General features: G+C 43.4%; 1 protein-coding gene across 1 annotated transcript; it reads left to right on the top strand.

Annotated features, from left to right (window-relative positions):
- The first annotated feature begins 2,196 nt into the window (after positions 1-2,196).
- Positions 2,197-10,957, top strand: RBM15 (RNA binding motif protein 15). The gene is made up of 2 exons (XM_047726117.1): positions 2,197-6,507; positions 10,587-10,957. Exons 1-2 carry the CDS (start codon positions 3,642-3,644, stop codon positions 10,631-10,633), a joined length of 2,913 nt encoding a protein of 970 aa, XP_047582073.1. The 5' UTR covers positions 2,197-3,641; the 3' UTR covers positions 10,634-10,957.
- Positions 10,958-13,515: the final 2,558 nt, after the last annotated feature.

Below are 13,515 nucleotides of genomic sequence, written 5' to 3'. Positions count from 1 at the left end.
GCAATCATAATTGTCTGTGTACTGAGGATACAGAAACAATAAAATGTAGGAGGGTTGAAAGAAGACATTTGATTGAAAGCATATTGATAACTTTTTTTTTTTAAATATTTTATTTATTTATTTGACAGAGAGAAATCACAAGTAAGCAGAGAGGCAGGCAGAGAGAGAGGAGGAAGCAGGCTCCCTGCTGAGCAGAAAGCCCGATGTGGGGCTGGAACCCAGGACCTGGGATCATGACCTGAGCCGAAGGCAGCGGCTTAACCCACTGAGCCACCCAGGCGCCCCAGCATATTGATAACTTTTAATTACACAGTTTCTTCCATAACTTTCATTTTGCTTTTTTCTTTTAAAACTGATTTTAAAGGATATGGAAAAAAGCACTTCATATAGAAAGCTAGTTGTGGCTGCTTTCCTGCTGGGCTGTGACCTCTGGGGCCTTAGTTTCAGGGAATCAAGTTTGACGCCAGAATGGGCTATGTCAGCTTTTCCTCAACTCTATGTCTTGGTTTTTGACAAGGCATTTCCAAGCCCAGATGAAACCTTGAACTGGACCTCAACAATTCCATCACCAACGCCAGAAAAAAGGTTTAAAGTCCTGGTCTTCTAAATCCTGGATCACTTCGATCCTCTTTCAGCTCTCTCTAAAGCATGTATGTGAACATAAGCTGATACAACCTCACTAAGCACCTTCATGCTTTAAAGAACACTAAGGAAATAAAAACACTCACTGTGACTACAGCATGGGCATATTTGAATCATTATCAATTCTGTTATGGACATACACACATACACATTTTGGCTGTTACTAAAAACAGAAGCCAGTGCTCTTCAGTCTACCCATTCTACTTACCAATCCTTTCAACAGCAGACAGGCCACCGGTCCCCTTAGGCAAGCTCTCCAGCCACCTACAGCTCTCTGCAGTAGCTTCCATCAGGCTCCCTGGTATTTCAAATGCTAAGCCACACTGCTAAGCTTTGCAGAGCCTTAGGCACTGCCCAGTACCTGCTCCTTGAATTCTTTCCTACCATTCTCAATCCCTGTCATGTTTGAGAAACTACGCTGATTTGGTCATTACTTTTTCTCTGGTCATTTGCTTACCTATGCAGGTCAGTTTAGGCCAAAAATAGTCACTCTGGTTTGTTTGGATTGGCTGTTACATTAAGTAACCAGATAATGGCTTAACTTCAATTTTGTGTTGTGTTTAATATAACCTTGAAACAAATTAAAATTCCCTAACAACTAAAACCTTTTGTTTTGTGCTTTTACAAATACTGTATTGGTTGTTGTCTTATCTCCTAACATCCATATTTTTATCTTTAAATATCATTTCTCCCTAAAAGGAACCAGATTTCCTTGGATAAATGGCTGCTTTCATGTCTGGGGCAGGAAATGTACCAGATAAGACTGGAACAAAATAACAAAGAGGGGGAAGAGTGGGAAGAGAATGTATAGAAAACAAGACTGACAGGAATTGGTAATTGTTGAAACTGGGTGTTGGGTACATGGGAGTTCTTTAATAGTATTCTAGTTCTGTAATTTTTTTTCCTATAAATTTAAGGGAAGCTAAAAATAATTGCTATTTTAAAAAAATGGAACAGTAATAGTATGCACATGGTAAAACAAGTTTCCTTTTAATAATGCAGAAAGATATACAGTGGAAGTTGAGTCTTTCTCCCACCCAGATCCTCTACCCGCCTCTCAGGGTGATCTCAGTAACCATTACTGAAGCACTCGCAATGAAGTTTCTATGAATATATTAACAGAAACACTGGCACCTACGCATATATATTGTTTTTTAAAACCACAAACGGTAGCAAGTTTTAAAATAGTCTTAATACAGCAAGTAAGTCAGTCTACATACTACAATCGTGCAGATTTTTATGCTTTTACCTAGTAGGCTTCTTTCAAGCTTCTTTGTCAAATCAAGAGATAAAATTCATATTCATCTTCCTCAAGATTTCTAGAAAAAGGATGGCTACGGCAGGACTAAACATGTTGCTGTCCCAATCGTAACACAGCTTTGAAGTTTAGATTTGTTTTGGCGACATTCATATTACCTTGAAAAACGTTAGTGTTTAAAAATCTCATTTTCTCCTACGTATTGGACTTGAAAGAGTGGCAGAAGAGAGGATCAACACAAGAACCCTCATAACCTCATAACCTCCCTCATAACCTCTGGGAGGACGGCAACAAACCTAACTAACCGCTGTGAATAACTCAGCACTTCCTCCCTTCACCTGACGAAGGGCACCTGGCACACGTGCTTTCCGTACCTCAACGCAAGTTGGGTTTTGGAGCGGTTGATGCCTGAAGGAGGCAAAGAGGTTCCTCCGGAGAGTCGGCAAGGTGGCTGCGCTACTGGCTTCTTACACTAACCGGATGCCGGGAGATACGACAAGCTGCAGAAAAAACGCGCGACACGTCTGCCCCTGGAGCGTCCATGTGACTATCATTTAACCGGGAGGGGCATTACAGGTACGAAGCGAAAAGACCTAGATCACCGGATCTTGTACAAAATCCAAAACGCACGCGACTTCGCAAAAGGAAACTGGGAACGCAGAGACACGCGCGCCGGCGGCGGGGCCCGGGCGCCGGGCATTCCTCCGCCACCCCCTCCGGTTACGCGGGGTGCTTGGGCTGGAGCGGGGAACGCCAGAGAGCCGGGCCCCGGGCGAAGGCGGCAGCTCGGCCCCGCTGCCTCCCGGCTGCTGGTCCCCGAGAGCCCCAGGCGTTAGTGGGACCGGCACTTGGCGAACTGGAAACACGCGACCAGCCCGCCCTCCGGGGACCCCAGCTTTTTCAGCCTGTTCTGAGGCCGGAGGGACTAAGATGGTGTCCGCTGAGGTTCCTTCCTGAGGCATTCGCCCCGACAGCCCCTTGTCCCAGACAAGAACTAAGCAGGCGTGACCAGAAGTTTCGAGTTCCAGGAGCCAAGGTACACCCAACACTGCACGGGATCAGATTAATGCTTGAGAAGAAAACGCAGAAAGCGCGAGGAGGCGGAGCTGACGCTGGGTCACCATCTCGCGACGTCTTAGTGACGTCGCACAGCAAGCGCGTGTTCTACTCTTTCACCTTCAGTCAGCCTCCCCAGTATGCAAGCCTACCCGTTTAAGCGAATGACGGACAGTTATTTCAGCCTATCAACTTCCTGGTCAACATCCAATCAGATTTAAACTTCTTTCAGCCGCCCGAGGAGTGGGAGAAGGGGTCGAGAAAGGGAGAGCTTTCTCTCTCGCGAGAACGCTGTAAGCGGGGCTTTCAGAAAAAACGCCAGAACAGATGGCCCGACTTCCCAAATAGTGAGTTAAAGGACGGAGTACCAAACCAATGAAAGGAATGAGGAGGTGGGATCACTGCTTTTACCGCGCTAGAAGTACCGTTATAGGGCAGACTTTTTGTCCAATCAACGCCTCCAGAGTTTGGGTCAGGTGACCCTAGAGTGCGGGGGGCGGAGCCACGGCCTGGCGCGAGGAACCGTTAAGATGGACAACAAATATAACCAATAAGGTACTCAGACTAAGGCGTTGGGAACCCAATAACAGTGGTTGGGCGGGCGCCTTTCCGGAGCGCGGGGAGATGTAAAGACAGACAAATCGTTTTCCCAATGAGACTGTAGAAGAGAGGAGCTAATTGACCAATGAGGACTGCGGGGCGGGATCCTTTGCCGCGGCGGAGTCCAAGATGGCGGCGTGCGGTTCCGCTGTGTGAAACGAGCGCGGGCCGGCGGGTTAATCATCTCCGCGGAGACGACCTCCGACGACCCGCAACAATGAAGGGAAAAGAGCGCTCTCCAGTCAAGGCCAAACGGTCCCGTGGAGGTGAGGACTCGACTTCCCGCGGGGAGCGGAGCAAGAAGTTAGGGGGCTCTGGTGGCAGCAATGGGAGTAGCAGCGGAAAGACCGACAGCGGCGGCGGGTCGCGGCGCAGCCTTCATCTGGACAAGTCCAGCAGCCGAGGTGGCAGCCGCGAGTATGACACTGGCGGGGGCAGCTCCAGTAGCCGCTTGCATAGTTACAGCTCCCCAAGCACCAAAAATTCCTCGGGCGGGGGCGAGTCGCGCAGCAGCTCCCGGGGTGGAGGCGGGGAGTCACGTTCCTCTGGGGCCGCCTCCTCAGCTCCTGGCGGCGGGGACGGCGGGGAATACAAGACACTGAAAATCAGCGAGTTGGGGTCCCAGCTGAGTGACGAAGCGGTGGAGGACGGACTGTTTCACGAGTTCAAACGCTTCGGTGATGTAAGTGTCAAAATCAGTCATCTCTCGGGTTCTGGTAGCGGGGATGAGCGAGTAGCCTTTGTGAACTTCCGGCGGCCAGAGGACGCGCGGGCGGCCAAGCATGCCCGAGGCCGCCTAGTGCTCTATGACCGGCCCCTGAAGATAGAAGCTGTGTATGTGAGCCGGCGCCGCAGCCGCTCGCCTTTAGACAAAGATACTTATTCTCCTTCAGCCAGCGTGGTCGGGGCCTCGGTAGGTGGACACCGGCACCCCCCTGGAGGAGGTGGAGGCCAGAGATCACTTTCCCCTGGTGGCGCAGCCTTGGGATACAGAGACTACCGGTTGCAGCAGTTGGCTCTTGGCCGCCTGCCCCCACCACCTCCGCCACCATTGCCCCGTGAGCTGGAGAGAGAGCGAGACTACCCGTTCTATGAGAGAGTGCGCCCAGCATACAGTCTTGAGCCAAGGGTGGGAGCTGGAGCAGGTGCTGCTCCTTTCCGAGAAGTAGATGAGATCTCTCCCGAGGATGATCAGCGAGCTAACCGGACGCTTTTCTTGGGCAACCTAGACATCACTGTGACAGAGAGTGATCTAAGAAGGGCTTTTGACCGCTTTGGAGTCATCACTGAGGTAGACATCAAGAGGCCTTCTCGGGGCCAGACCAGTACCTATGGCTTTCTCAAATTTGAGAACCTAGACATGTCTCACCGGGCCAAACTGGCAATGTCTGGCAAAATTATTATTCGGAATCCTATCAAAATTGGTTACGGTAAAGCTACACCCACCACCCGCCTCTGGGTAGGTGGTCTGGGACCTTGGGTGCCTCTTGCTGCCCTGGCACGAGAGTTTGACCGATTTGGCACCATTCGCACTATAGACTACCGCAAAGGCGATAGTTGGGCATATATCCAATATGAAAGCCTCGATGCAGCTCATGCTGCCTGGACCCATATGCGTGGCTTCCCACTTGGTGGTCCAGATCGTCGCCTTAGAGTAGACTTTGCAGATACAGAACATCGTTACCAGCAGCAATATCTGCAGCCTCTGCCCTTAACTCATTATGAATTGGTGACAGATGCTTTTGGACATCGAGCACCTGACCCTTTGAGGGGTGCTCGGGATAGGACACCACCCTTACTATACAGAGATCGTGACAGAGACCTTTATCCTGACTCTGACTGGGTGCCACCCCCACCCCCAGTCCGTGAACGCAGCACTCGGACTGCAGCTACTGCTGTGCCTGCTTATGAGCCACTGGATAGCCTGGATCGCAGACGAGATGGCTGGTCTTTGGACCGGGACAGAGGTGAGCGAGATCTTCCCAGCAGCAGAGACCAGCCTAGGAAGCGAAGGCCGCCTGAGGAGAGTGGGGGCCGGCACCTGGATAGGTCTCCTGAGAGTGACCGTCCCCGAAAACGTCACTGTGCTCCTTCTCCCGACCGCAGCCCAGAATTGAGCAGTAGCCGGGATCGCTACAACAGTGACAATGATCGATCTTCCCGTCTTCTTATCTTGGAAAGGCCCTCTCCAGTCAGAGACAGACGAGGTAGTTTGGAGAAGAGCCAGGGTGACAAGCGAGACCGTAAAAACTCTGCATCAGCTGAACGGGATAGGAAGCACCGGACAGCGGCTCCCACTGAGGGAAAAAGCCCTCTGAAAAAAGAAGACCGGTCTGATGGGAGTGCACCCAGCACCAGCACTGTTTCCTCAAAGCTAAAGTCCCCCTCCCAGAAACAGGATGGTGGGACAGCCCCGACAGCTGCAGCCTCTCCCAAACTCTGTTTGGCCTGGCAGGGCATGCTTCTGTTGAAGAACAGCAACTTTCCTTCCAACATGCATCTGTTGCAGGGTGACCTCCAAGTGGCTAGTAGTCTTCTTGTGGAGGGCGCAACGGGAGGCAAAGTAGCCCAGCTCAAGATCACTCAGCGTCTTCGTTTGGACCAGCCCAAGTTGGATGAAGTAACTCGACGCATCAAAGTGGCAGGGCCCAATGGTTATGCCATTCTTCTGGCTGTGCCTGGAAATTCTGACAGCAGGTCCTCCTCTTCCTCAGCCACATCAGACACTGCCACCTCTACTCAGAGGCCACTTAGGAACCTTGTGTCCTATTTAAAGCAAAAGCAGGCCGCTGGGGTGATAAGCCTCCCTGTGGGGGGCAACAAAGACAAGGAAAACACCGGGGTCCTACATGCTTTCCCACCCTGTGAGTTCTCCCAGCAGTTCCTGGATTCCCCTGCCAAGGCACTGGCCAAATCTGAAGAAGATTACCTGGTCATGATCATTGTCCGTGGTGCGTCCTAAAGTCCTAAAGTGTAACTTGTATTTACTACTTTGACATGGTTCCTGTTTTGTGATGTGTAATGGGATACAGCATCAGATGAAATTTCCTTTTGAATTAGTTTTAGTTGTAGCTTTTTTCTTTTTTATATTTTTATAAACCTTTAAAATAGAAGTCAGGACAGTTTAGCTATTATTTTAAGTGAAAGGGATGCCCTGAAGGTAGCAGGCAGATGAATTTATTTTAATTAGGAGTTCCTACTCTTTTATGAGTAACTTTTTTCCTCTTTTTTTCTTCAGTTTTTTTTTTTTTTCCCTTTTGTAACCTTGAGCTTAAAAAAAAAAAAAAAAATCCTCAGAGTTACAAACCCAAAATTTTCTTGAAAAGTCGGGATTTGGAGAAGAGCCCACTGACTTTTAAAGATGATATTACACCTAAAAGTGGGTTGATTGGTATGTAGGTAAATAATTCCTGTACCAGAAATGTTATTTGTGTGGCTGAAATTTGATCAGGAATCTTAAAAGTACAAGCTGGTAAACTGTATAGCAATGTAATTATTTTAATCAGGTATTTGAGTATTTCTCTTAAAGTACATGGTTTATTCCCGGAGTTTGCTTTAACATACACATTTTTATCATTAGTTCTTAAGTTCTGTATCCCGTATATGCACTTTTGGTTTGTAGCTGTAACTGTTCAGAAAAAATTGAGGAGTAGGTTACAAACCATCTATGTCTTATGCTAGTATGCAAGAAGTGAGTAGGTGTTTTTAAAATCAGAATTCTTTGGTTAGTTATTGGTGTGTGGTGGTGTTTTTACTGACTTTCAGAGAGGTATAGCAGGTACAGGTCTAATTTAATTGTGCATATTTCAAAACTTTTAAGTGTTTTTCATCAAAGATGAGTTTTTTTGTATCCATGCAAATTTCTGATTTCAATAATAGAAAGAAGAGTTGTCTGCAGGCTCATAAGTCAGCTTTTGTTTTAGTGGGCATTAATCAGCCATATCTGGATTGCAGAAATTTTTAAAGTCATCGTGAAATGCCTTTGACATGCTCTTTTTAAATTTTGCCTGTATTTTTATTTTCATATATAAACAGTAGCGATGACATTACATTATTGAAAATGTTGAATATCTTTGAAATTTTGTGTTTAATATTTTCATGGGTGTCCAGCCACAGAGAACTGAAATGTCAGTGTAGGAAAACCACTTTTTATTGTTTTATTTCCCAAACACCTGAAATTAATACAGAATAATTTAACCCACCCTCACAGTTTTTTTCAAAGCTGAAGGTTATATCAATTTCTGGTTCTTAACAAGGGCTTTTGCTGCATAACAGTAATGGATGATTTTCTTTTTTGTCTTGTTTCTTTGATCTGTCCCCTTGTCCTCACCCCTAGTTTCTCAGGTCATTAGTAAGTATATTTACCCCGCCTTGATATATATATGCTGAGGACTTTAGCTAAGGCCCTTGATATTTAATTATGATTAGAAACTCTAGGACCTTTTGGATCATGGTCATGTTTCTATTCTGTGAAAATGACTTATAGAAAGCCTGGCAGAACTCAACTGTTTTCTTTCTGTTATCAAAGCTGGTAGTTTTGAAATAGCACCAATAATAACCCAGGGAAATGTCATATAATTTTTTTATTTTCCGTTATGACAGGTGTCTAATGCATGTCAGCATGAAATCCTCATCACTGCTGTGTCATCCTTTTGGTTTTCACTATGCATTTATAAATTTCTTTTTAAGTTGGGAGGTCTTTGTGGGTTTTTTTTGTTTGTTTTGTTTTTAAACTGGAAAAATTAGCTATTTTGACAGAAGGAAGGTACTAGGCAGTGAGCACAAAGGTCCTTGGTGTCCCTGTAGGAAAAATATCTGAAATCCTACAAATAAGACTTGCTACTTTTTGTTTTTAAAAAGCTGTGCTTAGCACACTAATATGGAGGAGATACTTCAGAAACTAACGCAAGTTTGCAGTCTGTGCATACATGGGGCCAAAGTACAGTTTGGCTAGATACATTTTTCCAGTTTAAATAATCTCACTAACCATTAACTTTTGAATATCTTTTGATAAGAAGGCTGGACAGATGATTTTGCTCTTTTAGAGAGTGAAGTTCATAACATTTAATTTAACTCTAATCCAAAATGTGGTTTTTCCCATTTTCCTTTTTATCTCTCTTTTTTTTTTCTTTTTTAAGTTGATGTGACAACTTACGAAGAGTACTGTGGTTTTTGCTCCATGTTTGTTTATTTGAATCTTTATCTGACATGGCGGCTTTTGTTAGATCTGGGCAATTTGTGCTTCTGTGTTTTTGAAACAATGGCTTGATACCATTTCTAAATGTATGTATTAGAAATAACTAATTATGTTTAGTTTGGTGCTTACCTACAGAGTGCCATCATTCAGGTGGATTTCTTATTTGTGTTGCCCATTCTGTTGTGCTGGTTCATAATACTGTTAAACTATTTAAGCCTTCAGGATGGAATGAAAGCGAGAGTCTAAAGCTATCTGGTTCTAATTCTCATTAGCCAGAATTTCATAATCTCATTATTGATGTTCTTTGCAACAACCACTTGTTTCTTTTACTTAAAAAAAAAAACAAAAAACAAAACTTGTTTAGCTAAATTGATTTTTCTGGAACTCTGTTGAAATGAATGCAAAGAAAATTGCAGTATATCATTTAATGACTTATTAATCACTTATTAAGTATTACTGGTGAAGAACATCAAACTAATTAAGACTTAGATCACAACTTCAAAGTTTATGGAAAATTAAACAATCATTCAGCTCCTAGCCAGTCTTTTAAAGATTATTTTGTTGGTTTTAACTGGGATTCCTATAAAGCGTTTTCTACACAAAAATTTAAATTCCTGGTTTAACATGTATACTTGGACTCTGTAGATTGAGTTTTCCCTTTAAGGATTACATCTTAAAATGTCCATCCTCTGGCTGGCATAAGCTTTTGTCACATTTTGAAGGTAACATACTCTGGCCCTTAATTCAGTTAGATCATTTGAGATACATTAGGAAAAGTGAGGTGTGTAAGTGTTGCTTTCAGAGTCAAACACTGTTTCGGTTTATTTAAAAATTTTATGAGCAGATTTTCACTGACAGTATTTGTTTTGTTTTGTTTTTTTTACAATTTGAAATCCAAGTTCTTTAGACCATGAAATTGCTCGTTATGCAGGTATAGCTTGAACTGCAGTTTGGGTTCATATAGGAGCCATTCACCAAAAACTCTGGTAACTGAATCAGGAAATCCTTTTGAGAAGAGGGCCTTAATAACCTTTTATGTGAAAAGTTTTGGAGAGAATTTCGGGACTTCTTTTTTTCTGTCTCTGCTATGGCGTTTGGTTTTGAGATGGCAGTTAGGTATGAGAACAAGAGAAGTGAAGCTGACCCTGTTAACGTGCTGGTTAAAGGGAGAAAATGATTTCAGGTAACCACAGTGAACTGTCTGACTAAATAAAAAAGGTTTCTATGTTTGATTTAAATAGTTGAAAAGTAAAAGTCCTAAAATGTTCTTTGGCTGTTTAGCAATTATTCGTATGAGTTTTCTTAAAAGAACAGCTGCTGTCTTTGGTAACACAGATGAAGGTGGATTTTTAAGTGGCTTTGTATCTTGACCCCTTTTTACAACGGAGTAGTTCTGGATTGTTCCATGTAAATTATGGAATGAAAACAGAGGGGTAAAAGTTTGACTAAGTTCCACCTTTTTTTAGTTTAATTTTTTAAATTATATTTAGGATATATTGATCATAAATTGATTATAAACGTCCTTCTGAATTTTTTTGACATGTTTTACTCAGTTACATGAGTATAAAGGGTATTTTCAATCCTACGATCTTTGCTTAATTTCAGTCCTTAAAAAAATCCACCCTGTTGTTCTACTTGTTATTTGTCTATTCATACAGTAAATTCATTCAAAGTATGTGCCAGTGGGTATTATTGGTGCTTTTTGAAGTCAAGCTGGACTATCCAGGAAGGTCTTGTTAATGTTATGTTCATCTATAATGGCATAGGGGAAATATATATATTTTTAATATTGTAAACATTTGTACTGAATAACCTTTTTTTCCCCCCCGCAAGCAAAACTGGTGAACTGCGGATTGAAGATATGGAATTCAAAGCTCTAATGGACCTTTTTGAAGAGAAGTTGTGGCTTATGTGGAGTTTACATGGGCCTCTTGATGGAAGAAAGCTAATCTGTTTAGTATTTGTGCATTTTACTAAAATGGCAGCTTAAAGTTGTGTATCTGCTATTGTGATGCCAATGCCGGTGTTTTAAGTGGAAAAAAAAATGACCTCTTGCTTTGTGCTGTGTACACAAGATTTCTGGAAAAGTAAAGAAAAACCCTTTTTATGGCTCACACAGCTTAAAAGTAGCTGTCACTCAAACGTGCGCTCACAGTTGAGCTGCTTTTGTTTTATTCTAAATAAATTGTTTCTTTTGAGGAAAATGTTTTTCTGCCTGGAAGTGAATTGACGGCAAACCTTTGACCCCTTTGTTTGCAGCCGAGGGGGTACTTGCTGCTGCTCAGATCTTGTATGTCTTGAGCAAGAAGCAGGGAGACCATCATTTTGACTATCACGGTGTGTCAATTCTGAAGGATCACTAGTGTTACTGTGACCCCCTTTGTTTGCAGCGAAGGGGATCTTTGGCCTCTCAGTCCTCAACTTGATGAGGAAATGGTGCTGTTTGCTGGCACACAAGAAGCCGGGGCAAGCACCGTAAGCCTCACCACAGTGCACGAGTCGGGGGCTTTGCTGGTTTGAAGAGCCGGAGTTGCTGAAATTTAAGTTTTGATTTATTTTGTTCACCCGTCACGTTTGGCCTTAGTTTCATTTTTAATTTGAAGAGAAGTTTGAAATTGCTTTATCTTGCACTTAACATTTGCACCAAATTGCCAAAAGAAGGAGAAATGCTCCGTTTGCTTTTTAAATGTTAATGATGATGTTAATAAAGCCTTTCCTGACACATTTGAGGAGCTCCTCCGTCTCCAGGGGCTTCTTACCAGAGTTATGCAGTGATGGGTTTAGTTCTGAATGGATGAAGAGTTCCTGAGAGCTAGCGTGTGTAATTAGAACCGTTACTGTGGTATCTGTGCCTTTTTTGACCTGTGGTTCCACATGCCTCGGATGTGCATGCACCGTGACGGTTTCGTAGGTACGAACGCACACTCAGGCCCGGTCACTTCGGTTGGTAGTACAGAGTGTGAGGAAAAAATGGAGGCGTCCCTAAGGAGGAGAAAGTGTTTGCCTTTAGTTCCTGCGTTATCCTGTACAGGGGCTCCTGAGCTTTGGAAGCTGTTCCCAGTACAGGAGAACAACTCCCCTGTTTGCAGCAGGAGACTTCGGTGCACAGTGACAACGCTGGAGTTCAAGAGGAAGCCAGCAGTGCTGCACCATTGGCTTCAGACACCACTGTTGTTTGCCAGTTTTAAACTTACCTAGTTGCAGACGAAGACCACCTTGAAATGCAGGCTTGTTGGGCTTGTTTTGAATTTTAACCTCGGATGGAAGAGCCCTAGTGCTGTCTGTCTCCATGCGGGATGATGCTTAGGCAACAGGTGATTATCAACAAAGGATGGCACGGTTATACTCTGCAAGGTGGTGTTCCAGTGGCAAACAGCTGTATAAACTCTTGTAAACAGGTAAGAGGGTTTTTAGAGGTCAAAGATGCATTTGGTTAACAGGGTGAGGGCTTTTACTGGTGGGGATATTGTTTCTCTGATTGGAAGTCTTGAGGCACTCTGCTGCTATCTCTAGCTTCCTCTCCTTACCAAAGTGTTGTGTTTGTAAAATTCTGGGCCAGAACTTTTGTTGTACTTAGTGTTTATATGTATGTATTTTTTTTAATTTAACGTGTGAAAAAGATTTTGTATCGTGGGAGCCAAAAGTGTTGAAATCCTGGTCATGGGTTTGGGACTTAACAGCCTGGTGTCCTGTAAAGTTTGGACATTTTCCATTAACCCTAGCCTTCACCCTCTGTGGTGATTTAATGGTACTAGAAGAACTTACTACTGTAAAATGTTGCCATTACAAACACTGATTCTAAACCTCTGGGTTAGTATATAGCACCAGAAAAAAAAAAGTACCATCATGCTGGGAATGATAGTTTAGCCAAAATGGTTAGTTTTCTTTTTGGCTTGCAAAGAGATTGAATTATGGAAATAGGCAACTACAGTTTCGGGAAGTGAATCGGCAATGTTAACGAGAAATCTAGCTTTTGTTCTGCTCTTACCATTTTTGTTGTGCCTCTATTCCTACCAGCCTTCTGAGCCCTTCAATCCACCGCCCACCCCCCACCCCGCCAATTAATCTGGTGTGAGGCTTTGGCAATTTGGTATAAGCACGGCTTTTTTAGTGTATGATAAAACTAGGTTTCCTTTATTTTAAATAGGGTTGAAATGTTGAATGTTTCTTTTTCACAAAATTCTGGTTTTTCATCTCTTTCGAAAGGGGAAAGGTGAAGTGCAGTTGTGTGTTTTTGCCTTTTAGTTTGTCATTGTGTGATTTACAAGTTTTTAAAACCTCTGCTTATGAGTTGGCTGTCATCTAAAACTGCTAGATGATCAGACGTTTTATACCTGTTGGAAATGTCAATTTCCAATGTATTTTCTTTCTCTGGCAAGTCCACACTGAAAGCCCATTAAGTAGTTTTTCCAACTAGTAAGCAAGTATTTTAAATCACTGTAATGATTTAAGGAAGATTATGTGATACTCTGCGTGTTTCTACATGTTTGGTATCTTTCTAAGATCTCGGGTTTCATCTCAAGAAGAAAAGTTTGTGAATAGAACATTTATTTGTATATGAAAGCATATCATGCAAAATGGTAGGGTACACAGCATGACAATCTTTTGAAACTATTCATGAAATCATTTTATTTCTAGCTATACCATGAGAGAAAAATTATTAATTGGGCTGAGTGTTAGATCTAGAGTTCTGGTTTTATAAGTTGGGACCTGCCTTTTTGAATTCTTTGTGTGGTTTCTCAGTATCTTTCATATGGTCTAA

This window comes from Lutra lutra, chromosome 4 (assembly GCF_902655055.1).
Source record: "Lutra lutra chromosome 4, mLutLut1.2, whole genome shotgun sequence".
NCBI lineage: Eukaryota > Metazoa > Chordata > Mammalia > Carnivora > Mustelidae > Lutra > Lutra lutra.
This window is presented reverse-complemented; position numbering and strand designations above follow the sequence as displayed.